Source organism: Taudactylus pleione, unplaced genomic scaffold (assembly GCF_031769625.1).
Source record: "Taudactylus pleione unplaced genomic scaffold, aTauple2 ptg000205l, whole genome shotgun sequence".
Taxonomy (NCBI): domain Eukaryota; kingdom Metazoa; phylum Chordata; class Amphibia; order Anura; family Myobatrachidae; genus Taudactylus; species Taudactylus pleione.
Window position 1 is genome coordinate 5,882,142 of NW_028284607.1, and position 27,982 is coordinate 5,910,123.

Consider the following 27,982-nt stretch of genomic DNA (forward strand, 5'->3'; position numbering starts at 1 on the left):
TACATAATAAAAAGCCTTTGTGACGTCACTCAGCTTTGATAGAAAGGTCAACATTTTGTATATAACCATCAGTTATCAACTGTATCTGCTGATATGTCACAATGTAAAGTATGCTTATTTTCACCTAAATGTTATATATGAAAACAAGGAGTGACATCCCATTTTCAGTGAAAGGTGTGTGTAGTGGATGTTATAATAGTAATGTGGTATAATTAGAAATGGAGGGCACTGTAATTTGGCAAAATATAAAGAAGAGGAACTATAGTGTAGCTTATTGTGATCAGGGGACACTGTAATGTGGCATTATATGAACTGGGGGCAGTTTGGCATAATGAGTACTGGCATCCATAACTAGTTACAACCCTGACCACACCATTCCTTCCTAGCATTTGGGACATACGTCACGTACCTGCCCAATTTGCAGCAGGTGGGAGCGCTCTGGGAATATTGTCTGCTTTATCTGGAGTCAGGGAGGTCTCCCGCTAATTCAGCAGTCTCCCAGACATTGTGGGAGAGTAGGCAAATGTGGTGCAAACTTCTGCTTCTGCACAAATATTGCAGTTCTATTAGGTAGAAATCAAGACGAAAAAAAGAGTTTTGGGTAACCTAGGAGAATTTTCTGTCTGCCTTTTAATCACACTGGGAAGAACTGGCACCTTGTGTGGTTTAAGAATAATTTTGAATGATCAAAATCTGATCATGTTAGTTGATCACCTTCGTCAGAGCCTGTTTGCAGTCCATTGAAATTTAAGTACTGCATGTCCTCGATCCCTTGATTGAATCATGATCCTTGTTTGAGCCAATGCACGAAAAACCCAGCAATTTGGTCTGCATGTCTGTGGTCTACTTGCTCACTTGGATATGACTAATTTTCTTTTTCTTCATAAATGTGGGGACCATTATCACTTTAGCATTTTAAGAACAATTTGCACTCTCTTTTGGCATTATAGCTCTTCTGCCGCAGGTGTCTTAGATAATTTGCACTTCCAGTTCTATGAATGAAATCATTTGTAGATTTATATGTGTCCCATTATGTACAGTAGCCAAGTGAAAATTACACTCTGAGATAGAATCCTTTGTTATGTTTAACTATGTTATGTATGCTTGCTTCAGCTCTTTAAAAACAGCAACAGCGCCATCTGCATGAAGAAATGTTGTATGCATAACATATAGTTGCTTAAATGTACCACATGGAGATATTGTGAATTTCATTCATTTTATGAAGTGGTCTATATTTTGAGGTATCTTTCTTGAACTTCAGTAGAGCCATCCTCAAAGATTAACACTGTGTAATTCAACAGTACATCACAAACTGTCCATAAGACATTCTAGAAATTGCTGAAGACAAAATACAGCAAACATTTATGCTGAGTGAGTTTGTGAGGTGTTGTATCTTGTATGAAATCACTATAAACATTTTCAGAACTGTTCTGCATGGGTTGGGTATGATATTATATACGGTTCATATCCGACAGCGTCATCCCGATGGATGAAGATGGTAAGTACCCTCCACCTCTCCCCCCCTCTAACCCTCCCTTAGTGGTGCCTAACCCTAACCTCCCCCGTGGTGCCTAACCCTAACCTCCCCCCTGTGGTGCCTAACCCTAACCTCCCCCCATGTGGTGCCTAAACCTAATCCCCACTTCCTGCACCCTAAAACTAACCCTCCGGGGGGGTGCCTAATCCCAAACCCCCCCTTCCCGTGGCCTAACCTTAACCCTCCCGGGGGGTGCCTAACCCTAATCTCCTCAGGAAGGTGTGAATAGAAAGCCTGCAGGTTTAACGCAGGCTGTATTCGAGTAGTCCTGGGCTTGACAGGCGTATCTGTGGGTGTTTCCACAGCTGATTCTCCACACACACACCTAAGCTTGCCCACCCATTCCCTCCCTTGAAATTTTTGCTGGGAAAAGTGGAACAGAATTGCAAAGTCCAGGTGTGCAAAAAGAAGGGAAGAGGAACAGTGAAGAGGAGATGCTGGGGGATCAACACAGGGGGGATAATTGTAGAAAGATACAGGGGGAATGAGCTGGAGAGACACCATGCAGTGGTGCATGACTGGAGAGGCACCTGAGGGCATGAGCTGGAGAGACACAGGGGCGAGAGGGAATGAGCTGGAGAGACTTCAGGTGGGGGCATGAGCTGGAGAGACACAGGGACATGAGGCTGGAGAGACATATGGCATGAGCTGGGGAGATATGGGGGGAATGAGGCTGTGGCGGTACATGAGAGCATGAAGCTGGAGAGACAGATGGAATTAGTTTGAAGAGACACAGGGCATAAGGCTGGAGAGACACAGGGAGCATAAGCAGGGGAGACACAAGGGGGGCATGAGTTGGAAAAACACAGGGAGAGACTCAGGGGGCATGAGGCTGGAGAGATACAGGGGGATGAGTTGGAGCTATACTGGGAAGCATGAGGCTGGACTTACATTGGGAGGCATGAGGATGGAGAGACACAGGGGGCATGAGACTGGAGAGACACATGGGGATAAGCAAGATATTATTCACATCTGATAGGATTAGAAGGAAAATTGCCCGGGCTTGCCGGGGGGGCCCAGCACTGCTCCCCCTCCCTTCCACATCACAGCAGCCCAGCTGCTGTGTGCTGGGCTGCAGTGGGAGACTGCTCGCAGCAGCTGGAGCAGTCTCCTATGCCTATGGGGGGAGCGATCATGCTGATCGCGCCTCCCATTGACTGTGTGCTGGGCTGAGGGGCTCACAGCGCTCCCCTCCCAGCGTGCAGCGCCGCTTTGCGTGCTGCTAATTTTTTTTTTCTGTGTTTTTTTCCCCTAAGGGGCATGGCCACGCCTTCCGCGATTAGGCCACGCCCCGTATCATCCGGGCCCAGTGCGGCTCTTGGCGGCCCTGAATGTAAGTGGGTTCCTGGGTATGAATCTGCTTATTGTTTTTTTTTTATTTGTATGCATGCAGGATAAATATGGACTACTTTTATGTATAGACTACAAATGCTGGACAGCTTTACTTTTACAGTACACTCCCATTTAGTTTTCAGCTGAGACACGCTCCTTCCCAAAACAAAATCTCTGTGCACATTTTAACTCTGCCCCACCAGCAGTGCAACATACTTGATACCCTACTAGTCTTTCTAGAAGATCTACCCTTTAATGTGGCACAAATGGCCCAATCTTTAAAAGTTGGCGCACTCACATATGTTCAATCAAAAAAAATGAGCCTGTTGTGCAGGTCAAACTACAATACTGACCTTTATGTATCCAGTTTACATCACTCATGGTGCAGGAATCAGGTAAAACCACATACATTGGATCTTTGCTTTCACCCAATGACCACAGATCATATTTCCCATACTGTTATTTTTTCACAATCTAATTGTGAAAAAATAACGGGGAAAGCCTTGTGATAATAACGACACCTGGAAATGGCGTTTTTAGGGATTTCCCCCATTTCACCTGCTCCAGCTTTGCTCTGACAGGCTTGTGTGTCTAAATAGACCACAGGCTGTTCACTGTAAAAAATAAAGTGAAAAAAAAACCACTTACCTGCACCCAGGGAATGGAGATCGGTGATCCGGTGAGCTCCTCTGTGACTCCAGTCAGCTGATTGCCAGGCTCCTGCTCTGTGACCCCGGTCATCTGATGTGTGCAGTAAACTGGCATCTCTGGTTACAGCACACATCAGATGACTGGAGTCGCAGAGTAGGAGCCGGCAATCAGCTGACCAGTCACACAGGGGCTCATCGGATCACCAATCACAGAGGTAAGTGCAAGCAGAGGGGTGCGGAGGGGTACAGATGAGGTTTAGGGGGGTCACATGCGCAGTCACACTCTCAGGGTCCTTTTTACACAATCGATTGCAAATTGCACGATTGCTGCAATCAATTGCTGATGTATGGGGGCCTTTACTCCAGAGGTAAGGGAGATAAATAAGTTACTACAGGTGTGACAGAGGGTAATGTGTTACTACAGGTGAGAGAGAGAGATTGTATTTCTACACAGGTGAGGGGGATGTCGAATGTGTTACAACATGGGTGAGGCAGGGAAATGTGTTACTACAGAGGTGACAGAGAGGAATGTGTTAGTACACAGGGAGGCTAATGTCTTACTATAGCAGTGATGCATTACTATAGAGGTGAAGGTTTAATGTGTTATTGGAGTGGTGAATTGGAAATGGAAACAGTAAATATCTAAGATCTACCCAGGTGAAACCAGGTACATCCGCTAGTTTCTTATAAAACTTGTGTTCCTAATGAAAACTGAAGTCACAGCATAAGAACTCACAATTTATACAGATATTACAGGAGCTTAGACATAAAATCTACAATTATAATTATCTGTACTTTTTATATATACAATTCTACTTTAATAGAATCTATATTGGTCTGGGCAGCACTACAATAACACTGAATATTTGTATTGTGTTATTTGTTTATGTGTGAATGACACTTTAAACCCTGAAATGAATACTTCCCAGTATAAACATAGTTACCACCCATGGGAACAGTTTACCTTGGCTAAGGTAGCTGCTAAGCAGAACAAGAGCCCCTAGCAACAAGCATTTAATGACTCTAATATAGATTAATAATTAAAAGGGACAGATTGCCACTGAACACCTTTATATGCAACTTACAGGCTACACTAGAATATGGAGAAAAAGGAAATGAATTAAAAGTATATATGTTAAACTTATCAATGATTGCAAAGAGTTTAAGTTTCAAGTCCAACATGTATACATATGTTTAAAGTTTATATGCATCCAAATAGGCAATATTAGAGCAAGTTTCTTTACAGGCACTGACGACCAGAGGTTTCTTGTTGGGTGAAAAATGTGTGCAAAATAATTTTTGAAAAAGAGCACATTTATGTGTAAATGTTTAGTCCGATGCATTCCAGCTGAGAACGGTAACATCTGCGCCAGGACTAAGGGGCCTATCTATCAAGCTGGGTTTTTTTACATAAAATTATGTAGAAACCTCAGTTTCTGCATAATTGTATGTATTGTAGCCAAGTACTAATGGCACAGTGCAGGAAATCTCACAGAAATCTCTGGCAGAGTGCTATTTAGCACTGCAGATCACAGTCCCCATTATTATCAATGGGGACTATGGGCCTGATTCAGAGCCGCTCGTAAGCGGCTTCTCGTTCGCTCCGAGCGATGTTTGCCCAACTGCGCATGCGTACGGACCGTTATACGCATGCGCGAACCAGTCAGTGCGGTCGAAATTCATGTGCTCGCAAAATAGCGAATGCCTGATAATTTGAGTGACAGAAAGAGGCGTATGTGGGTGGTAACGGGGGAAGGTGCTTGAAAACGGGGAGTGGAGATCCGAACGCAGGCGTGCTTAAAGGTCAAAACGGGCGTTTTATGGGTGTGCATAATTAAAACAGCAGCGTCATTGACCACGTCACTGGGTTATTTTATAGCCAGAACTGCTCGCAAGATTGTGGTAGCGAAAACCAACCACAAGAATAGCGAGCAGTTCATACGCTGGTCGATGTACTCGATTAATCTAATAAATAGCGGACATGATGTAGGATGCGAGCGGCCAGGGGGCGTATTTTTACAAAAAACGACCGCAAGTTTTGTTCGCTCGTTCAGACATAGAGGCGTGAACAGACCGCAAAGAGCGAACGGTTCATTTGAATAGACACCCCTACTTTCTGGACGAGCGAGTGCTAATTGCGTCCGGCTCTGAATTAGGCCCAATGATCTGACCCCTGTGTCCCAAACTCCAAAAAGCAAAGCTTTTCAGAGTTTGGCCCTGGTAATTTACACCATCATCACTGCTTTAAGCCTATGGAGGATCCAGGAGCGAAAGGCTGACACTGTGCGCATGAAAGACTTCTACTAAATGCCGGGGATATAACTCGCAGGGACAGCAGACAGCAGTTATCCCCTGTTATAGTTCCAAAATTGTTAGTACATAACTCCTAAGTGTCTATGGGCCTGATTCAGACTTGCTCGCGAGCGCTGAGCGCTCGCAAGCGGGTCGATGTCGGGCCAGTGCGCATGCGCACGACGGACCTGGCTTCATCGTGCGCATGCGCAAGACCCGGATAGCGACGGGCAAGCCGTCGCTATGGGTCTCGCTACAAAGGGGGCGTGCTGTCGATGGTGAGTGACAGCACGCCCCCTTTGGCGGGCGTGCCAGACGAAGGCGTTCCCATGGGAACGCGTACCGTCTGGGGCCAGCCCCACTGACATCACAAGTGATGTCAGTGGGAGAGCTTTTGGCTCTGATAGAGCCAAAAGCACTCCAGGGCTTGCGGCAGACGAGACCCTACCACAAGGGTCTCGTCGCAAGCCCGATGGTCTTGACCATCGCGACCATCTTTTTGGCCGCTCGCTATAGCTGTGGGTGGTTACCCACAGCTATGCGAGTGGCCAGGAGGCCGCTCTAAAATCAGGAAGGACGGCCCTGATTCAGAGCGAGCGCTCTGTCAGAGCGTCCGGCTCTGAATCAGAGCCTATATTTACACTACACAATAGAATAGAAATAGTGTAGACACAGTTAGCAGCATATGCAAAAGTCACAATTACCCTCATAATATAAGAATATAATTAAGTTCCACATACAAAATAGAGAACAATGCTACGACAGTTATTAATAAATGCCAATGTTGCATTTTCATCATTAATTTAATTAAATAAAAACAAAAATTAGAGATATGGTAAGAACTTACCCTTGTTATCTCTCTTTCTTCGAAGTCCATAGGGTCCACAGGGTTGACCTTGGGGTATAGGTTGGGAAAAAAATCCGGGCACCACGCAGTTAAAGCTTTTAGCTCCCAGGGTGCACTGGGTCCACTCTCCCTATAACCCCGCCCCCAAGCTAGAGGCACCTCAGTTTGTAAGTAGCCAAAGGCCGGAGAAGGAAAGAAAGAGAGAGAAGACTGGAACACTCAAGAACCATATTCACATAGAAGGAGACAGAAAACCGGTGACCAGTAACACAGCCCATATGAAGCCAGGTGCGTCAGGGCGGATGCCCTGTGAACCCTATGGACTTCGAAGAAAGAGAGATAACAAGGGTAAGTTCTACCATATCTCTCATTTTCTTCTTCAGGGTCCATAGGGGGTCCACAGGATTGACCTTGGGGATGTCCCAAAGCAGTCCTTATAAGGGTGGGGACGCTCATGTGATGAGAGGAGAATCCGTCGCCCAAAGAAAGCATCCTGAAGGCAAAGGAATCCAATGCATAGATCCTTAGAAAGGTGTGGACAGAAGACCACGTGGCCACCTTGCAAGGCAGAACAACCGAGGCGCCACAGCGAGCCAACCACGAGGGGCCCACAGCCCGAGTAGAATAAGCATCAACAGAAACAGAAAGGCCTTCCTATGTGTAGGCCCCTGAGATAGACATACGAAGCCAATGTCTGTTTATTGGCCGCCCTCCTTTCCTGTGAAATCCATAGACTACAAATAAGGAGTCTGATTTCCTGAAGGAACTTGAACAGACCACGAAAATCCGGAGAGGCTGGACCACATTCAATGAGGTCACCCCAGCCGAGTGGACTGGAGACTGTAATGTCGGTACAATAAGTTCCTGAATAATATGGAACTTTAAAAAAAAAAACACTTTAGGAAGAAACACAGGGCAAGTGCGAACTCACAACCCTGTCTTGGTGAAATATCCAGAAAGGGAGCCACATGAGAACGCTCCCAATTCCGGGACACTCTCCTGGCAGATGCAAACCCCATAAGAAAGAGAGTGTAAGCCATAAACCACGTAAAACTTGTGGTTCAAATGGAAGCCACAGGAAGACACTAAGAACCACTGCCAAATCCCAAGGAGCCCCTAGGGGGGATAAAGGAAGGTAGAATTTAGAAAACACCTTGAAGGAGGGTCTGGATACCCGAGAGTGGAGCAATTCCACATCTTTATTACACCATTTCATGTTTCGTAGAAACAACATCCACCCAGGGTGGCTGTCGTGGTAATCCCTGCAAAGGGAATGACAGACTGTTGTGGAACCTGAGGGAATTGCATGTACTGTGAAAAACCCCGGTAGGGAGCGATAGTCTGCGTCACAGGAGTAAACCACAAGAAACTGCGAGATACCCTGAGATGAAAGGGCAGTATGTTGAAGTAACCCCAAGTGAGTCACAACAATGGGGGCCGCCAGGCCATGGCCAGGATCCTGAGAAACAAACCGCCCAAGGGGGTCGTTTAAGGGGCCCGGCACCTGATGGCGCCGCATACATAACCCTTTCTGAGGCAAATCCTCCGTACTAAAACCTGCAGTCCATGACTTGCAGGATAGCAACAATGGGTGCAAAATCGTGCTCTATCTCCTGGTCAGACCTATCTGACTAACCACCTTCGCAGACATATTAAGCAGCGCTATACTGGTCCTGACTGGCGCTACGATTAGCTGCAGGGACCCAGGGGGTCATTCAGACCCGGTTGTTAGCGCCGATGCGCTCGGACCGGGTCGATGGCCCCCCACAGAGCATGCGCGCGACGTCGCCGTCGTGCGCATGCGTGAGACCCGCTACGACCGACAGGGTCTCGATCCAAAGGGGGCGAGCTGTCGATGTTGATTGACAGCTCGCCCCATTTGGAAGGCGGGCCGGGGGGATGGCAGCCCAAACGGAGGCGTTCCCATGGGAACGCCTACCGTTTGGGGGAGGCCCCACTGACATCACTAGTGATGTCAGTGGAGAGCTTCCGGCTCAGACAGAGCCAGAAGCTCTCCGGGGCTTACGACAAGGGAGACCCTCGTCGTAAGCCCCGATGGTCGCGATGGTCCCTGACCATCGCAACCATCACCGGAGCGGTCGTTAGAGCTGTGGGTGTTAACCCACAGTCTAACGACCGCAACAGAGGCGGGTGGTCAGGATGCAAGTGGCCGCCCAGTTTCTGAGCGACTGCTTGCATCCTCCGACCGCCTCTGAATGAGGCCCCCATTATCAGCGTATGCAACACACAGTTCCACCTAAAATATGGCAACGTGCAGCACGCAACAGTATGTGACAAACCTCACAAATATGGACAAGTATATATATGTGAGGTCTCAGGGCTTTATTCAGAGGCGGCCGTACGGTCTACGACAGTTTCTGAGCGACCGCTTGCATCCTCCGACCGCCTCTGAATGAGGGCCTCAGAACCACCCTAAGTACACCTGTATTAGGGCAGATTGTAAAGAAAAGGGATAGATATACATTGACAGGTGAGAGAATAAAGCACAGACAGTCAGCACTAGCTTAAGTCACATACAATGCAGAAATAATATACATAAACATTACATATAATATACTGCAAATGTCGCCAAATTCAACTGCCCAGTTTCAGTGTCTGGGAAGGCTATAGCACTGTGTTCACTCACCCAATGGTGAGGTACGCAGGGGGACTGGACCATCTGCTGTCCTAGGAGTTCAGTGCTGCACCATAGAAATAAAATGACTGCCTGGAGACCTCAGAGGAAGCGTGGCCCGCGGAGGAAGCAGCTCAGGGACGCCAGACCTTGCTACTGGAAAGGCGCGCTGAGCTGAGGAGCCGCTACAACAGGGAAGGCTGCCTCCCCTGGCCGGCTATTAACCCCCGGGACGCCGGCTCCCGCTGCCGATCTTGAAGTTCCTGGTGGTCTAGTGGACACGCGGGGTATGGGGGGGCCCGCCGCCACTGCCAGCGCCTCAGGTCTGTCCCCGGAGGCATTGGACTGCATAAATGCGCGGATCACCGCAAGCGGTGACCCACGACTTTACCTGTCCCCGTCAATCCGGCAGAGTCCGGCTAGTACAGACTCTGTGATCCCGCCGAGATCCCCAGATCTGTACTGGCGTCTCGGTGCCGGTGGGGTGGAGGCGCGGCAGCTTGGACGTCCTATTGACAGCCCGCGCTGCCGCTCTGAAGAGTCTAAAAGTAAATTAAAAAACCTTTAACTCATAAGATAAAGCTTAGGGGCTGCTAATCAACCCCCTGCGATAATGGTGACCCAACTCCGGCCGGGCACCAACTTAAACTGAGGTGCCTTTGGCTTGGGGGCGGGGTTATAGGGAGAGTGGACCCAGTGCATCCTGGGAGCTAAAAGCTTTAACTCCGTGGTGCCCGGATTTGGTTCCCAACCTATACCCCAAGGTCAACCCTGTGGACCCCCTATGGACCCTGAAGAAATAGAAATTAAATTATATACAAACATATACTGTATTCTTTTTTAACAATTTAATTTTCTGCAGTAGTCCGAAATGTTACTTCATATGACATAGCCATAATGCTAACGATTTCAGCAAGAATAGGTCAATATGCAAATAGCCATTTAGAAGCAGATATTTCTGATAATCATGAGGATGGTTGTGACCAGATATAGGCAGGGGTACCGAGAGGGGAAGGGAGAGTGTGCAGGTGGGCACTTATTGCCCTGGCTTTTTGGGGGGGCCCGGGTCCGATGATGCCCCTCCCCCAGGGCCGGCCTTCCCATTACGCCAAGTACGCAGCTGCATACAGTGCCAAACTGTAAGGGCGCAGCCGGCATCACAATGCCGCTGCGCCACTTTCAGGGGGAAGACTGCAGTCCCGGCTCCAGGAATCCCAGCTCCCGGACCTTTACTCAACTAGGAAGCCCGCCGAGGCCCGCCCGCTCCTATCGCTACTCCCTCCAGCGACGCTCGCCGCGTCCAAAACAGACTTTGTTGAACATACCCGCCGGCGGCAGCCAGCGGGCCGTCCCCTGTGCTCAATAAATTTTTGGTTTGGACGCGGCGCGCGTGATGACGTCACGCGCCGCTGGAGGGAGTAGCGATAGGAGCGGGTGGGCCCCGGCGGTGTGAAGTGGTGACAGGGCTGCGGGAGTCTGGATGTACAGGAAGGTGAAGGGGGCAGAAGAAGATGGAGGCTGGGCCAGAGGAACATAATGAGGACTGGGGGGCAGAAGGTGACAGGTCACAAAGGCAGGTGAAGGGGGCAAAGGATAATGAAGGAGGCTAGAGGCAGAGGAAGGTGATGGGGGCAGGAAGCAGAGGATAATGAGAGAGGTAGAGGAAGAGGTGATGGGGGTAGGAGGTGATGGGCTGGAAGCAGAGGAAGGTGAAAGGGCAGAAGCAGATGAAGGAGGCTGGGGCAGTGGAAGGTGATGGGCAGAAGATGAAGGAGGCTGGGGCACTGTCATCAAGAAGACCTTGCACAAAAGACGGAAGACAAGAACTACAGCCTGAGAGACAGTGTGGTAAGTCATAGCGTATTTTTACTTTATTTAAAGGCTGGCATATACTTCAGTTTATATATATATATATATATATATATATATATAATTTATTTTTATTTTTTGGGGGTAAATAGGCGTCACTCCAGAGGCTTCTACCTCCATGAACAAACGTTTTTTATTTTCAATGTTTCGGGGTTACATTCCCTTCATCAGGATACACACACGGGACTGGAGGGGGGAACATGTTCTTGCACATGGGCCCACCACTCTAGTTCCGACACTGGGGGAGGCATTACATGTATGTGGAATAATGCAATATAAAGGGCATTGCATGTGTGGCATAATGTATTAGGGCATTACATGTGTGTGGCATAATACATTATAAAGGGCATTACATGTGTGTGGCATAATACATTATAAAGGGCATTACATGTGTGTGGCATAATACATTATACAGGGCATTACATGTGTGTGGCATAATGTATTAGGGCGTTACTGATGTCACCCCCTCCCTGTTACCAACTGCTGTCACTCTCTCCCTGCTGTCACCGTCTTAATGTCACCCAGTGCTATCACCCTCTCCATGTCATCATCCACTGCTGTCACTCTTTCCCTGTCACCCAGTGCTGTCACCCTCTCCCTGTTGTCACCCAGTGCTGTCACCCTCTCCCTGTCACCCAGTGCTGTCACCCTATCCCTGAATATGTATCTTTGGGTATAATTGTAACTTAGCACCCAGGGTGGTCCTGCTGTATAAGGACTTCGTACATATTCATGTGGGGCCTATGTGTTTTTTTTTTGTAAAGCATAAAAGCATAATTATTTTCACGTTGGGGCTAATGTGTTTTTTTTTAGCCTATGGGGGTTATTCAATTAGATGCAGGGTTTCCCCCGTCACTAATTACAGTAAAAAATTCCCCGCTGCGCAATTAAATAGCCCTTTTCTGTCGCGGAAAAATCGGGAATATTTCAGAAGGGGCGCCAAAATTTATATCCGCTTACCAAAAAAATTAGGCTCAGGCCGGCCCTGCCCTCCCCCCCTCCCTCTTACTTGTCAGCAGCGTGCTGGGCTGCAGTAGGGGACCAGGGAGAATGCTGCAGCAGAAGTCTCGTCATATCTGCCTATGTGGGGGAGCGGTCACACTGATTGCGCCCCCCCTGGGATTTGCGCCAGGCTGAGGGGCTCACAGCGTCCCCTTATCCAGCACTCAGCGCCACTATTCGCAGTGCTGCAAATAGGGGTTATTCATTTTTTTTCTAAGGGGGCGTGGACACACCTCTGCGATTAGGCCTGGGCCAGCTCTCTACGGCCCTGGATATAGGCCTCCTAACATTCGTATCTGCTGATGCATCCATGTATTACTGTGTTGCCCTTACTATACTCAGCCTATGCTTACCCACAGTCATAAGGGGACACAAATAGCGATGAGCAAAAAGTTATATAAGGATGTATGCGTAGGCATTTTTGGTGTACATGTGCCATACTGAAATGTGTATTGTATGCAGAAAAACTGATGTGTTTCCAAACATAAATGAGCATCTTTCTCAGGGTGTACAAGGGAATAGATAGGTTTGATCACATTCGCGTAAAACAGCTTTCGCAAGATGCTGCGATTCTTATCATTGAACTCTAACCATCGGCGCACCATCTACACTTCCACAAACCTTTTTTTTCACGTGGTAAATTAACACGGCTAATTGAATTCTCCCCTTAATCTTTCATTCACATTGATTTCACTTCTATTTGCCAGCCGAGTATTGGCATGTACAGACGGGATGCGGTGAAATTACCGGCAGCTGACAGTGGCATCCCGACCCGGGACTAAAGACAGGCTTCGAAATCCCAATGCCTGTCTTTAGCCCCACGCCGAAATCCTGACAGCTGGCATCCCGAACTAAGGTAAGCGGGGACAGGTTACCGTTAGCCGCATGGTTGTTTGGTTTAGGCACCCCAGGGGTAAATTAGGATTAGGCACCCCCCGGGAGTGTTAGGTTTAGGCTACGAGGAGGGGGGGTTAGGGTTAGGCACCACCAGGGGGAGGGTAGAGTTAGGCACCCCCCCTGGGAAGGTTAGGTTGAGGGTGCGGGTAGCGGGGGTTAGGTTTAGGCACCCCAGGGGTAAATTAGGATTAGGCACCCCCTGGGAGTGTTAGGTTTAGGCTATGAGGAGGGGGGGTTAGGGTTAGGCACCACCAGGGGGAAGGTAGGGTTAGGCACCCCCCCTGAGAAGGTTAGGTTGAGGGTGCGGGTAGCGGGGGTTAGGTTTAGGCACCCACCAAGGGAGGGATAGAGATGGAGGGGGGGACAGGGGAGGGTTAGCCTACTTACCAGCCCCAGTCGGAATGTTGAACCTTCGGGCTTCCGGCATCGGTATGAGAACCGCCGGCTATTCAATTATCGGTATTTCATAACGATTCCGCACAGACAGCCAATTAAATACTGAGCTTGCACATATTGCAAGAAAGTTTCCAGTCTGTCTGCACCCTAGAAGCGCTGTTCCACTCTTGCAAACAAAGTGTACAGCTCTAAGCTGGCCCAGTCAAATTCTATTGATTATTTGAATATGTGCTATTCTTCTTGCCACCAGATGATAAGAGTAAATCTGGCATTGCCTATGTCTAGTCCTTATTTGCCGTTATTTGAGCCAATTGTTAGGCATGCCTGCAAACCCTACATTTTCATGTGCATAAGTAGATACATGGTGCAAATTAAGACAAAATTAAATCACAAACATGCAGAACATTCCCAAAATGACTTACACAGACATTTATTTACCTACCAATGTGTCTTTTTTTGTTCCAACAAGAAATACAGTACAAGTGTCTGGTTCATTCTCACTGAGAGCATCTTGAAGCCATTGCCTAGAACATGAGAGATCACTATGTGAATACTGGCAGGCAGATATCACCTATGGAAACAAAACCCATGTTTATATACTAGTTACAGTTTGGGTGCACACAAACCTGATACTTACTTTGTGTGCTCCAGGGTATGGATGTCACCCAGATCAAACACGGTAATAATCACTACAAGATGAGGGAAATAATAAATAAACATTCTGCATAGAATAAAAAGTGGTGTATATGGGTTTTTTAGGTATGGCGCTCCTAGTGGAAAGGGATATATGTATATCTAGAAGCCTAAAAACACTCGGATCCTTTTACCTAGAAGGACGAAGGAGTAAGTGGAAACTACAGTATGAAAGTGAGTGGTTTGTGGGCACTACCCCTAATAATAATAAATGGTTATATACTATAATATAATATGATATATTGAATTATGTTTGCTCCATATGTTTTTAGAAGAGTCAATTTATTAATCACTTTCATACTTTCACTCTGCATAGGATGACCAAGCCTCTAATGTGAAGGGGTCAATAGGCAAACACTACATAAACGGCTATTGGTGCTACATGGGTTGTTCAGGTTTTGTTCAAAATTTTAAATATTTGGATGATTCCGATATTTCTAACGTAGCATCAACTCACCTTGTGCTCCTCTATAGTATGCAGACGCAATGCATTTAAATTTCTCTTGTCCAGCAGTGTCCCATCTTTTATGAAAGGGATATAATGCAGTATTACTGAAAGTATGAACATTGTTTCATTCAGAAGAGCATTTTGTAACACAATATTCCTGCATCAGTGTGACATCACTACTTTGTGCTCTTGAGGGATCCTAACCCTTCCACTATCTAAAGCTAGGTACACACTAGACGACTTGCAAATGATGCAATGTCGTCAAATATTTCCTTGAACTGCCAAACAAACGATCTAGTGCATACACACTGCGCAATCTAACAAACGTCCAAACGATATATCTTGCATCGTTTGGTGGTTAGATCGTTAACTATATAATGTAACCATATCACCTGGTCGTTTGGTAGAACGTACACACTGCACGATTTGCGGGGAATCGTTAACGAGATTGACTGATCTTCCTGCATATACAAAAGATCTGAAGATGCGACGAACGACGCAGCGGGAGAACACATAGTGCGTACACACTTGATTATTTGAACGATTTATCGTTCCAATGCGCCAGAATCAGACAAATTGTTAAAAATATCGTCTAGGGGGGGCGTGGCCTGGATGGGTTGGAACTAGGAAGCTAATAACGTAGCTCCTAGGCCCTAATATCCTACACACTATCCTGATCCATGTACCCGGTCCCTGGCACTGACTATTTCTCTCAAACCTCACCACTACCTGCTCCAGGAGTCCTAGGGTCAGTCTGGGTGCGCTGGCTGCTGTGCTGTGGGAGCTGAAGATCTCTCCCTGCAGCGTCTCTTCGACGCAGGCGCCATTTTGGATTCGGCCCCTGGTGTCTGAGGCTGCTCCTGGCTCCGGCGCTCGTCTCCTCTCCTGTCCGGTGGGTGCCCTAGGGGGCTGGGGAGGTGAGGGACCCTCTCTCACTGCCTGCACAGTATCCTGCTTGCCGCTGCGGACCAGCGATTCCTGATCGCGGCCGCCATCTTGGATCCGGATCAGGCTGACTTGTGGCCCCTGTCTTCAGTGCTGGGTGCAGCACACTGCTGGTTAGTGTCCTGGGAGGCTAGGGGGGTGGCTGATCCTCTCCCTGGATCTCCGGGGACACTTGGAAAATACAGGTCCTCCTCCTCCTGAACCCAGCTGCTGGCTACCACCCTGCACTGCTCTCCATTGCCTGCTGTTCCCTGCATCTGTCCCTGTGATCCAGTAATAATGGGAAAAAACTCCCAGCAGTCAGTTGCTGCGCGGCTGGAGAGGTTCTCCTGTTCTGGAACTGGCGGGGCTAAGGGACCCAGCTCTTCAGGGATTCCGTCTCACTCTCAGCCCTCCTCTCCGCCTGCTCCTGAGGATTCTCCTTCGGAGCATGAGATCACTATGCATAATTTAATGCAGGCAATCACCTCTTCAGAGAAGACGCTGTCTGGCAAGATTTCTGAAGTTCATGTGGAGCTTTCCCTTATCCATCATGATATGCAGACGATGCGAGAATGTGTTGGTGAGGCTGAGACTCGTATCTCCACATTAGAGGATATCACTGCTTCGGTGGCGGGACGGCTTACAACCTTGGAGTCCCAGATGGTGGCCTGTCATACCAAAATCTCTGATATAGAGGGCCGACTTCGCAGAAATAACATCCATTTTGTTGTTCTACCCGAGAAGTCGGAGGGTTCTCAACCAGTCGTTTCTGGAAAAATGGTTGGTAGACACCTTTGGCCGGGATGATTTCACTGCCCACTTTGCAGTAGAAAGACCGCACCGTATTCCTGGTAGGGCTCTGCCTCCTGGCGCCCCCCCTCGCACATTAATTGCCAAGATCCTGCATTTCAAGGACAGAGATTCGATCCTTCGTTTGGCTCGTCTACGTGGTCCTTTGGAATATAATGGAAATCGGGTGGCAGTGTTCCCGGATTTTTCTATGGGTGTCCAGAAGTCTAGGTCCCAATTTATACAGATTAAACGTCGCCTACGTGATCTGGGCCTCTCCTACGCTATGTTGTTTCCTGCCCGTCTACGTGTGGTGGCTGATGGACGATCTCATTTCTTTGATTCCCCATGTGAAGCTTCGTCGTGGCTCGATCTTAGGGGCCGTGGTGAAGATGCTCCTCCGGACTGACCTGGACTTGTTATTTCGTGAGCTGTGTTTGTTCTTTAGATAGTCTGATGATTATTAGATTTTAGTTGCTCTCCAAGTGGTAATGTTGTTGTGGTACCCGTTTTATACTGTAATCTTAGGTGCTGGGTGCCGGGGAGGGCAACTCTTTTCTGGGCCTGGCCGATACTCCACCTTACGGCTGAGGTAAGAATTGCTCCCCCCCCCTCTCTTACTCTTTATTATAACTAAATAAAATAAGGGGTTTATTGGGCATTTTGTTTCGGGGTTAGTAGTCGGTAGGTTAGGGATTTAGGTATATCTGGTTGGGGTGGATATACAGGGTGGGTTGCGGGTTTTTTCTTCAGGGTTATTATATGGGAATTTATTTTATGTTTTTATTTTACGCCATTGCAATGTCATATTCTAAACTATTATGCTTTTATTTATTATATTTTCAGCTTCTACTGTATTCTTTACTATGTAGTGCTGCCATGTCTCGCTGGTTGCCCCCGGCTGTGATGTCTCAGTTGTCTGTATCTTCCCTCTGGTGTGTGGCTAACCCCATGATGTCTACTAGTTTAGGCTCCCCTCTTCAAATTCTCTCCTGGAATGTCCGGGGTCTCAATGACCGGGTCAAGAGCTCCTTAGTATTGACTCAGATGAAAAAGGCTCAGGCTGATATTATTTGTTTGATGGAAACACATTTAGTGGGTGGGAAAGTCTTGGCTTTGCGTAAACCTTGGAAAGGCTGGGCTTATCACTCCACACACTCCTCGTATTCCAGAGGTGTGTCAGTCCTTGTTTGTAGATCCCTAAGTTTTGTGCTGGATGAAGTTAGAATTGACCCCTTGGGTAGATATGTCTTCATATGGGCATTTATTCAGTCCTCCCCACTTCATATTCTTGCGGTTTATATTCCCCCTCCTTATAATAGTGAGGTCCTGAAAAAGTCTGCTGAGTTTATTTCTTTATCCCCTGATACACCGGTTATCTGTATCAGGGATTTTAATAATGTGCTACACCCTGCCCTGGATAGGTGGCGTGAAAGTTCGAGTGTGTCTGGTCCCTCCCCTCATTCTTTTGCCAATTTAGTAGATGAGCTTGGGTTGGTGGATATTTGGCGGGTTCGGCATCCTCGCTTGGCTCGGTACTCTTGCTTTTCAGCCTCTCATCATTCCTTTTCTAGGATTGATCTTGCTCTGATATCCGGGAGGCTGGTCCCACAGGTTGTAGAGGTGGAGTACCGGTCCCGTGGTGTGTCGGATCATACACATTTAATACTGACTACTGATGTTGCTGCTCCACGAGGTCACTCTTTTTGGAAATTTAATCCTTTCTGGCTTACATTAATGGGTGCGGGCTCGGAATTGGAATCCCAATGGGCTAATTTTTTCGCTGAGAACGCTGGTTCTGTTTCTTTTGACATTTTGTGGGATGCCTTTAAGGCCGTCTTGCGTGGTTCTTTAATTGGTAGGGTGATAAATATTAAAACTTTTCATAAGAAAAAGGAGACCGAGCTGGAAAATCGTTGTACTTTGTTGGAACAGAGATATCTGTCCTCGGGTTCTATTACTGCTAGATCCTCATATATGGGGGCCGCTAAACTTTTATCTGATTTCCTCTTAGATAAATCCAGAAGACGTCTGCTATTTGTTAGGCATAGTTATTATTCAGATTCGGATAAATCTGGGGCTTTCCTGGTGTATCTTTCTAGAGAGGTCCGACCCACCACAGTCGTAGCTCAAATTCGGGACTCCTTAGGTAATTTGCACTTCTCTACACCTGCTATTACGAGTTTTATGAGTATTTTGCTAGTCTTTATTGTTCCCAGGCCCACTATACTTTAGATGAATTATTTGAATATTTGGGACACATATCCCTCCCATCCATTTCCTATGACAGCAGAGCATTTCTTGACTCCCCATTTACTATAGAGGAAGTTGGGGTTGCTGTTTTTTCATTTCCGGGAGGTAAGGCCCCAGGGGTGGATGGAATTCCCATTGAGATTTATAAGAAACATGCCCTTTTCTTTTTTCCCAGGCTTCTTGACCTTTTTAATGAACTGTGTGACCTAGGTGCTCTTCCCTGTTCTATGTCAGAGGCCATTATTGTTATGATCCCTAAAACTGGCAAAGATCCCCTTGATCCTGGCTCTTATCGCCCGATCTCCCTCCTTTCTACGGATATTAAAATATTGGCTAAAATGCTTCCACTTAGGCTTAGTAAGGTAATTAGTGAGGTGGTGCATCCTGACCAGACTGGTTTTATGCCAGGGAAGTCTACCTCACAAAATCTTAGGAGATTATATTCAAATTTGCAGCTGGCGGACTCTGTGGATGATGGGGCAGTGGTGGTGTCCTTGGATGCCGCCAGGGCCTTTGATTCTGTAGATTGGCACTATCTTTGGGAGATCCTGTTTCGTTTTGGGATGGGACCTAGATTTATAGCTTGTGTTAAATTACTATACTCTTCCCCTTTAGGGCGGATTTGTATTAAAGGGTATGTTTCTCCTTCTTTTCGCCTCTCTAGAGGTACTAGACAGGGCTGTCCTCTTTCCCCGACTCTCTTTGCCCTGGCCATCGAGCCTTTGGCATGTCTTATCAGAAGTCACCCCACAATACGGGGGATTCAGATACAGCAAAGGGTTGACAAGGTGGCTCTCTATGCGGATGACATGCTGTTATTCTTGTCTGATGCATCGGAGTCTTTGATCACCCTTCTCTCCGTGGTAGATTCTTTTGGACGGTTTTCTGGACTACACATTAATTGGGACAAATCTTGCATTCTTCCTGTTCATGGTCCTTCCACTCCTGTTGGTGCTGTGAATACTCCCTTGGAATGGACATCCAGGTTTAAATATTTGGGAATTTGGGTAATTTATCTATGTCGGACTTTGTCCCACTTAATGTCCAGCCACAAATTGACTTCTTGAAATCCAAGCTGCACGTCTGGAATAAACTTCCCTTGACTGTTACAGGTCGGGTGAATTTGGTAAAAATTATTGTTCTCCCCAAATTTTTATATGTTTTTCAGCAGGCCCCTGTTTATATCTCTCCTCGTATATTTAGACTGATAGATAGTTATATCTCCTCTTTAGTTTGGGCAGAAAAAGGTCCTCGAATAAAACTTAAGACCCTATGTAGACCTAGAGCGTTGGGTGGCCTAGCATTGCCGAATTTCCGCCTTTATTATTTGGCCTCACAATTGGTTCATCTACAGGGGTGGGTTTTGGGTGAAGAGAGCCAGGATTTGCCTACTTTATTGGTACATGCTGTTTCTAGAAGATGTTCCCCATTGCAATTATTACTTGATGACAGGTGCCCTACGGGAGGAGCTCCATTGGTCACACAGGCTCATAAACTGTGGAAACAGGCCCGTGCTTTAGTGGGGGCAGAAGGTATTGATCCTGATTTATCTTTATGGTATTCTTCAGCTCTTGGAGAGCTGGCCCTATTAGATTGTAGCTCTTTGTGGTCCAGGAGGGGGGTTTTCTCCCTTGGACAGTTATATAGTGATGGGGTCTTAAAAACTTTCGACACTGTTAGGACTGAATTTGGGGTCCCGAATTCTATGTTTTTCCGCTACTTACAGCTTCGACATGCCTTATCCGTCCAGTTTTCCTCTGGCCCTCCGCAACTTACTCCTGATCCAGTTAGGGCTGTGCTGCAAGCGACTAGTGGTAAGAGATTGATTTCTCGACTGTATTCCTACCTCCTAACCGTTAATTCTGATGACACCCTAGCACCACTTAGACTTAAATGGGTGGATGATTTGGGTCCATTAGATGATGATGTTGAATAGTCATGTGACTGCCACCTCTGCAGTGCGATTTCAACAGATACAATTTTTTTTATTACACAGGGTGTATCTTGCCCCCCTACTATTGAATAGATTTGGATCTGGAGCTTCAGATAAGTGTCCTAAATGCTCTACTCCCCAGTCCTCATTTTGGCATCTCCTCTGGGAGTACTCTGCTGTCCAGGTGTTTTGGTCCCAAGTCACTAACTGTGTCACCAACACGGAACGTGGTATCCCCATTTTGTCCCCTAAAATGTGTATTTTTGGATTGGGTCTTGTGGACAGGGCTAATCGTTTGACGGTCCAGTATGTGATTAATGCAATTACTCTGGCAAAGGTTTGTATTGCCCGTACGTGGATGGCATCTAGGGGCCCTACTTTTGCTGAATGGTGTGGGTTGATGAATGAAGTGGTGGGGCATGAACGTTTTTTATATACTAAGCGTAACTGTATTCTCAAATATGAGCGTATTTGGGGCCCATGGATCTCATCTTCCCATTATGTTACTGGAGGTGGGGGGATTTTGGATGCTGATGGGTTAGCGACCAGCGAGACGGCACAATAATGTCTTGATATTCTGAGTTTTTTGTTTATGACTTTTCTGCTACATTGAATAGCTGAGATTTCTTCTGTGCAGAATGAGACTATATGTAAATGGCTGTTTATTGTGTTCTTTTTTTTTTTATTCTTATTTATTATTGGGGGGGTTTAATAGGGGTGGGGGGATTGTGTTTCTTGTATTGAGTTTTTGATGTGAAAAAAGTTTTATAAATAAACTCAATTTAAAAAAAAAATATTGTCTAGTGTGTAGGGCCTCAACACTCTGTGGCTTCCTAATGCCTATATAACACTGCTTACATTGAATGCAGCTCTGTTCTCACTTATACACCTCCCATATAAACTCACTCTGTTTGAACATTACGATGATCTGATTGGCTGATGGGGGCGGAATCGTAAAGAATGAGATGAACAGTAAAAAAAAAAGACCCTAATCAAGCGTACCTTAAAAAAGGAAAAGAATATGTGTTTATGGCTCCTTTTGTATATGCTGAAAGGAGCCATAAGCACATATTCTTTTCCTTTTTTTGTTATGGTGCAACTGTACCCAGCTTATTTATTGTGATTTGAGCAGATTGCCAACGATCAATGTATTTGGACTTTTATCACTACAGAAAAGCACTGTGGCTCAGGAATCAAGTGATTTGTGGAGTATAATATTTTCTTAAATGAATACAATATATCAGGCGCCAAACAGTCACTTATCAGGTGAAAATATATAGGTGATATATGCTGCCGCTTGCCACCTGGGAATAATTGCCAATCTTCCTAACAAAAAAAAATAGAATAGATATAGGTGGAAAGCGCTGCACAGACACACAAGGAATCAAAAGAAGTTTAATAAATCACTATTTAATGAACAGTAATACACAATAATATACCTCCAGTCTACTAATACTAAAAGGTTAATGTCTGGAATAACATGGTACACTACTAGCTGGATCACATCAGGAGTGTCTGCTAACCAACAATGCGGAGTAGCGGCGCCGGAGTGGGCGGCTCCACGGGACAGCCAGCAACAGCTCCAGAAATGTGGGAGTGCACAAACTGAACGGACGTGTTCCCTTTAACGCGTTTCACCGCTAGCAGCGGCTTTATCAAAAAAGCAGGATAACTTGTCCATGTCACAATGGGGTTTAAATAGCCTGTAGTTGGGCTCAAACACCTGTCGGTAGTTGATTAATTCCCAGGCTTAAAATAGCATACCAGGTGCAGCTAATTCCTAATCCACCATTAGCATCAATAGTTCCATCAGCAAGCACATACTATATTTTATTATTCAAAAAATGATGGATAATAGAAACTAAAATAACAGGGAATACATTGTTGGTTAGCTGACACTCCTGATGTGATCTACTCGCCCTGTGCGGTGTAGGACTTCCTCTCTACAACACAGCAGACTTTGGCTGTGAGGACGCAGCTCACACTGGTGCGGCACGGACATATCCACAGGAGGGGACGGGTCCTGGCACTGACCGCGGGGTTATTATACAGCTGGTAGGAACAGCGATCCCACTGTGCTGCCGGAGGATATATCCATTACGGCAGGGACAGATCTGTCTACCTGCGGAAACGCTGTGGGTATGTGCAATATATGTGGACATTTCGTCAGCTAACAACAGCCATCATTTGTCCTACTTCATTCATCTAGCAAAGCCACCACTGCTTTATTTAGAGTGTGGCTCCTAAGCGCATAAAAATATCTTCCTTCCACAGACAAACTCAAGTACTCAAGTCCTACTAGTGACTTTATTTTATGTAGGAGGGACTATTCAGTCATTTTTATCCATGACATATTTGATATCTTTTATTGTATCCATTGGTATTGTTACATTGTGTGTATTTATGCTAGCAGTGTACCATGTTATTCCAGACATTTACCTTTTAGTATTAGTAGACTGGAGGTATATTATTGTGTATTACTGTTTATTAAATAGTGATTTATTAAACTTCTTTTGATTCCTTGTGTATCTGTGCAGCGCTTTCCACCTATATCTATTCTATAATATTTTCTTGTCACAGAATAGGTAACATATCTGTATGCTACCAATATTTTCCTAAATGATGCATGTGAGAACAGTGGCGTAAGTTCATCCCAGACACCCGGAGGCAAGTTATATTTTGGTGCCCCCCCCCCCCGTATAGCCGCTGACACTGTAATCTAGCAATTCGCATGCAGACAGGCTACAGATAGACAAAGGCAGCAGCTGATGGTCTGACATGGAGCTCTCCACTAGTGTATGGTGGCTTCTCAGGTGCCGGGAAGAGGTGCCATGTATTGGGTGGCCGTGACGGTATACTCCAGGTACATAGTTACAGCCCTAAGTGGGGTGAATATGTTGTGGACAATGGAGGTGCCCCTTCAGAGCTGGAGCCTGGCGGCAGGCGCCTCCATTGTCTCCCATAGTTCTGCCCCTGTGAGAGAAATAGATTGTAATATCTGTGTTGCAATTCACTTACATCTGTAGGTTAAAAGGTATGCCCAGAACTTCAAATCGTTCAATCTCAAAATCAACCCCGATTGTTGCTTTATAATCACGATCAAATACATTCTTGCAAAATCTGTCGCAAATAAAGGAAAAGAAAAGCTGCTGTTAAAGTATTCTTCCCAATGTCCTTACTTTTAGATTTAAATACCCCAGGTCTGAATTCCATCCAATCAGTCCCGATTTGGGGTGTGCTGTATAACTTGCATAAATAAGTTTCATCATCATCAGCAGCAGCATCAGAGTGTATTCGCAACGGCTCTGTAGCAGGTGTATAAGATACATCTCCTAACAGATGTGTTCAGTACGTCAGAGGTTCCCAAACGCAGTACTCAAGGCACCCCAATAGCTCAGGTTTTAGAGCTGTCCATGTTGAGCACAGGTAGTTCAATCATTTTGACTGAGGTACTAATTAAGTCACATTTGTACAGCAAAAAAGTACTCCTAAGCTGAGGGACACACCTAAAATAAATCAATCTAAAATGTAACTTTTAATTTGTATATTCATAAAATAAAAGAATTGTTACATATACCATCACAAAAAAAAACAGGATATATACTATCTGCAAATGACAGTGTATATTAAAGATACACCAAATCTGTAATCAGTACCGGGTACCTCTGTGCGCACAGGGGACCCTTGCACCACCAGATCATTATCCACCAAGAAACTTCTTACTGTCATCCAACAGTTATCTTATCTTTGATTTCACTGCTATCTCACTGATCGCGGCTATGAGCTGACACTCTGCGCTGCATTAGCATCAGGGTAAGCCTTAAGCCAGTATCGGCAGCAGAAGCAGTCTTTCATTTGCATCACTGTGCCGATGCACGGGGACTCTCATCCCCATTCACAAGCTTGCACGACTGGAGAAAGCAGATCCCAACTGCATGTAAATACAAGGATACTAAGTTTTCCCTTCAAACATTCTATCTTTATTAATAAATGCCTGGTACTAAATATAGATGCTATATTACTGATTAATTGATGGACGCCTCATACTAATGTGATTATACTCAAGTATCTGAACACTTGTGCATTTTTGGTCTTGGAGCAGTTTTAATCTGTGTGTTTTTCACATTATTTTTCCATTGTCACTTATATGCTTTATTTGAGATGTGCCCCTCAGCTTAGGAGTACTTTTTTGCTGTACAGATGTGATTCACCATAGGTTTTTGCTCCTAGGGTGCACCCTCAATTGACTTTACAGTCTCAGATAATACTGTGGAAATTATTACATTACCACATTTATTCTTGTATCCGAGATCCCCATCTTTTTACCTCAGTATGGTGTACCGCCAATTTCTTTTTGCTCTCTCCCCCTTCTTTCCCCCCCCTCTCCCCTATTTTTCGTGGAGTTGTACTAATTAAGTCACCTGTGGTCAATCATGGATATCCTTACAACCTGGACTGTTAAGGTGCCTTGAGGACTGAGTTTGAGAACCTCTGGTGAATGCTTATTTCCTCAAGTCTGCATGACCCGCATTTGCCTGAAAACACCCTTACTGTATTTGCGCACCCCTTCCTTTCCATCTCTCCAGTTGTAAGAAGGCCCAAGCGCCAGATATGGACAAGTCTGTATTAGAGCGTATATGTGTGTGTTCCCTTTGTAAGCATGCCCAGTGCATATTTGTAACATTTAGGCAACACAAACAGGCGTAAGTTCAACTCAGCACCCAAAGTCTCAAACTGATCTGGTCATAGAAGACGAGAAAGTGAGATATCACGTTCTACATATGCTGGAGAGACTTGCATAGAAAAAATGTAGGAGGTGGGAAAACATTACACACACTGGCACAGAGTTATGGTGGTTTCGGCATAGAAGCTTTGAATGCTAGAGCTTTTCCAGCTTGAAATGAGCCAGAATGCATAGCACCCAATCTGCTCTGTGCTGACACAAGTAAGTGAAAGGGGAACTCCTGTCCATCATCACATGGAAACATAATCTAAATAATAATAATGGGAACAATTAAGATCTGAAGACACTGCATGCAATGGCCCAATTTTAATATACAGCAAACCAATAACATTGCTGCATTAACATTTTGGTATTTGCATGTACTAAATAATTAATCAACAGGAAAAAAAGCAAAGATTCATTAAAATGACCTATTCTAACTGGGAACGTTTATATGGCAGAATGTAGAAATGTTTAACTTAAAGTTTCTTGAAAAAAGTTTTACTCAGGTGTATATTTGTAATGTTAAAAGAGTCTATATCATATGGGATTGTCAAGGTTTAATTTAGACAATCCTTTGCCCTAATCATTGATTTGGCTTATTCATAACAAGTGGGCCTCCTATAGTGTGCATGGCATAGGTACAGTACCTGTTGATCAGACTGGTTTTCCCAACATAAAGATCCCCAACCATCACAACTTTCGACATCTTCAACCTGCGAAACATCTCAGTTAAAAAGAATATACAAAAAATGTAGTCTATTACAACTTAGCTAGGGATCCAGAAATGCTGGCAAAATGTTAGCGTTGAACAATTTGAACATACACTAAATAACTTAAGTACATTATACTTGCACAATCATAAAAAACAGACTGCTTGACTATAATCATACAATCTGCCCAAAAATACAGACATACAAAGCTTGGTAACAGCTGATCAGGATAATCAAGCTTATGCCATCACATTTCTGACTAACTCTTGGGTAATATTGTTTCATATTCAAAAGCAATATGATCAAATAATCACAGTAAAGTACAAATTGACACATTAACTGTTCAAACCATTCAGCTAATATGTGACAGTGTAGAGGACAGGGAGGTACACTCTAGTCCATGGGGTAACCAAACTGTTCATTATAATAAAGTAATTAATGTTTACCTAATGCCCAAAGTCCACGTTTGCATACAAACATACCAAAGATACTAATGACAGACTATCATTGTTCTGCTGGATACTTTACTTACTTTCTTACTGGATACTTGGTTTAGTCTAGAGTTAGCAGGGAAATCCCAGCTTACCTTAAGCTCATACTGAAAGTCACTTCCACATGTCAGGTGAACAATGCTAGTGTAGTCAGTATTTGTCTGAGAATCATAAGATATGAAGTTTAGCAATACATGAGTGTAAAACAATGTCTGTTACTGTGGGTGACGTACATTAAGGATGACCATCAATTACCATCGTACTTGGATGCCCTCAATTTTTTTTTCCAGTTTATCTGGAAAACTGACTACTTATAGTTTTGGATTTTGTGTTAATAGTTTACTACTCAGCATGTGGAGCCAATGTTTTCAACCACTTGCTGAGTGGTAGGTAAGTTGAATGTTAGTGTAGAGTACACTATCTGTGTTATTTGGAAGCTGCATCAATTCCGCCGACTGGCAGATAGACAAAATGTATATTTGTTTTATGCACACAGACACTAAATTATAAAATGTAAAACTTACCATGTAACTTAAGGTGCCTACACACTATGCGATGTGGTCACGATGTGATCTCCTGTCCGATTTCCCTTGAACTCACCCTAGCAGCTCCCCGGCAGTCCTGCACACGATTTGGTGTTAAAAAGTGTCCAATGTGACAAACAATCTATGGTGTGTCCTTAACTTTTTCCAGTGCATTGTGTCCGAGATTGGCAGATCTTGCCTGCAGCAGATGCGATGTACGACCAGCGGGTACGCGCATCGGCATCGTAATCGTGAGTGGACACTCACGATTTGAACATATCTTACACGATTTGTCGTTCCGATGCGTAGAAATCGGGCAAATCGTGTAAATTATCACTTAGTGTGTAGGCACCTTTACTCATTTTTACCAATATCAGAAGTCTGGAAGCACTCACCCAAAGTTTCCAGCATGACGCTGCTGGCAGGCATTCTTTACCTGGGCATCAAACTGTGTCCGGTACTGGAGACAAGATTCAGCTGTGTAACACTGCAAAGTAAAAGACATAGGGGTTTATTTAGAAATAATCGAGATATTGGCTCAAATATTTTCAGCTAATATCATTGCGATTATTAGCATTTTTTACTTACCTTTCACTGTTATGTAGCAAAAATCCTTACAGAGACAGCGGTTGCCTGCTAAGTCCCTGCAGGCAGTCTGTTCGTATATAGTTCGTATATAGGGCCTGATTCAGACCCACTCGCAAGCGGCTGTCCGCTCGCAAGTGGGTCAATGGTGTGCACTGCGCATGCGCACGACGGCGGGAGCTCCGTCGTGCGCATGCGCCAGACGCGACGAGCGAAGGACTTTCCTTCGCTCGTTGTGTCTGATCAAAGGGGGCGTTCTGTCGATGTTGATTGACAGCACGCCCCCTTTGGTGGGCGTGCCTCCCAGACGGGGGCGTTCCCAAGGGAACGCCTACCGTCAGAAGCCGACCACTGACATCACTAGTGATGTCAGTGGGAGTGATTTTGGCTCTGATAGAGCCAAAATCACTCCGGGCCTTGCGGTTGAGAAACTCGTCAAGACCATC

The 27,982-nt window shown here is 45.6% G+C and overlaps 1 protein-coding gene across 2 annotated transcripts in view; it reads right to left on the reverse strand.

Annotated features, from left to right (window-relative positions):
• The window catches only part of RAB36 (RAB36, member RAS oncogene family), an 80,465-nt gene that overhangs the window by 48,075 nt on the left and 4,408 nt on the right, over window positions 1-27,982 (reverse strand). The window contains exons 2-7 of one of the 2 annotated variants that reach the window (XM_088477884.1): window positions 27,347-27,438; window positions 25,874-25,939; window positions 23,519-23,620; window positions 14,608-14,672; window positions 14,095-14,146; window positions 13,900-13,981 (exon numbers count right to left, since the gene is read on the reverse strand). In XM_088477884.1, coding sequence (XP_088334010.1) covers window positions 13,900-13,981; window positions 14,095-14,146; window positions 14,608-14,672; window positions 23,519-23,620; window positions 25,874-25,939; window positions 27,347-27,438 — 459 coding nt within the window. Of the gene's footprint in view, window positions 1-13,899; window positions 13,982-14,094; window positions 14,147-14,607; window positions 14,703-23,518; window positions 23,621-25,873; window positions 25,940-27,346; window positions 27,439-27,982 lie in introns of both variants that reach the window. The other variant, XM_088477883.1, reaches the window with a different exon arrangement.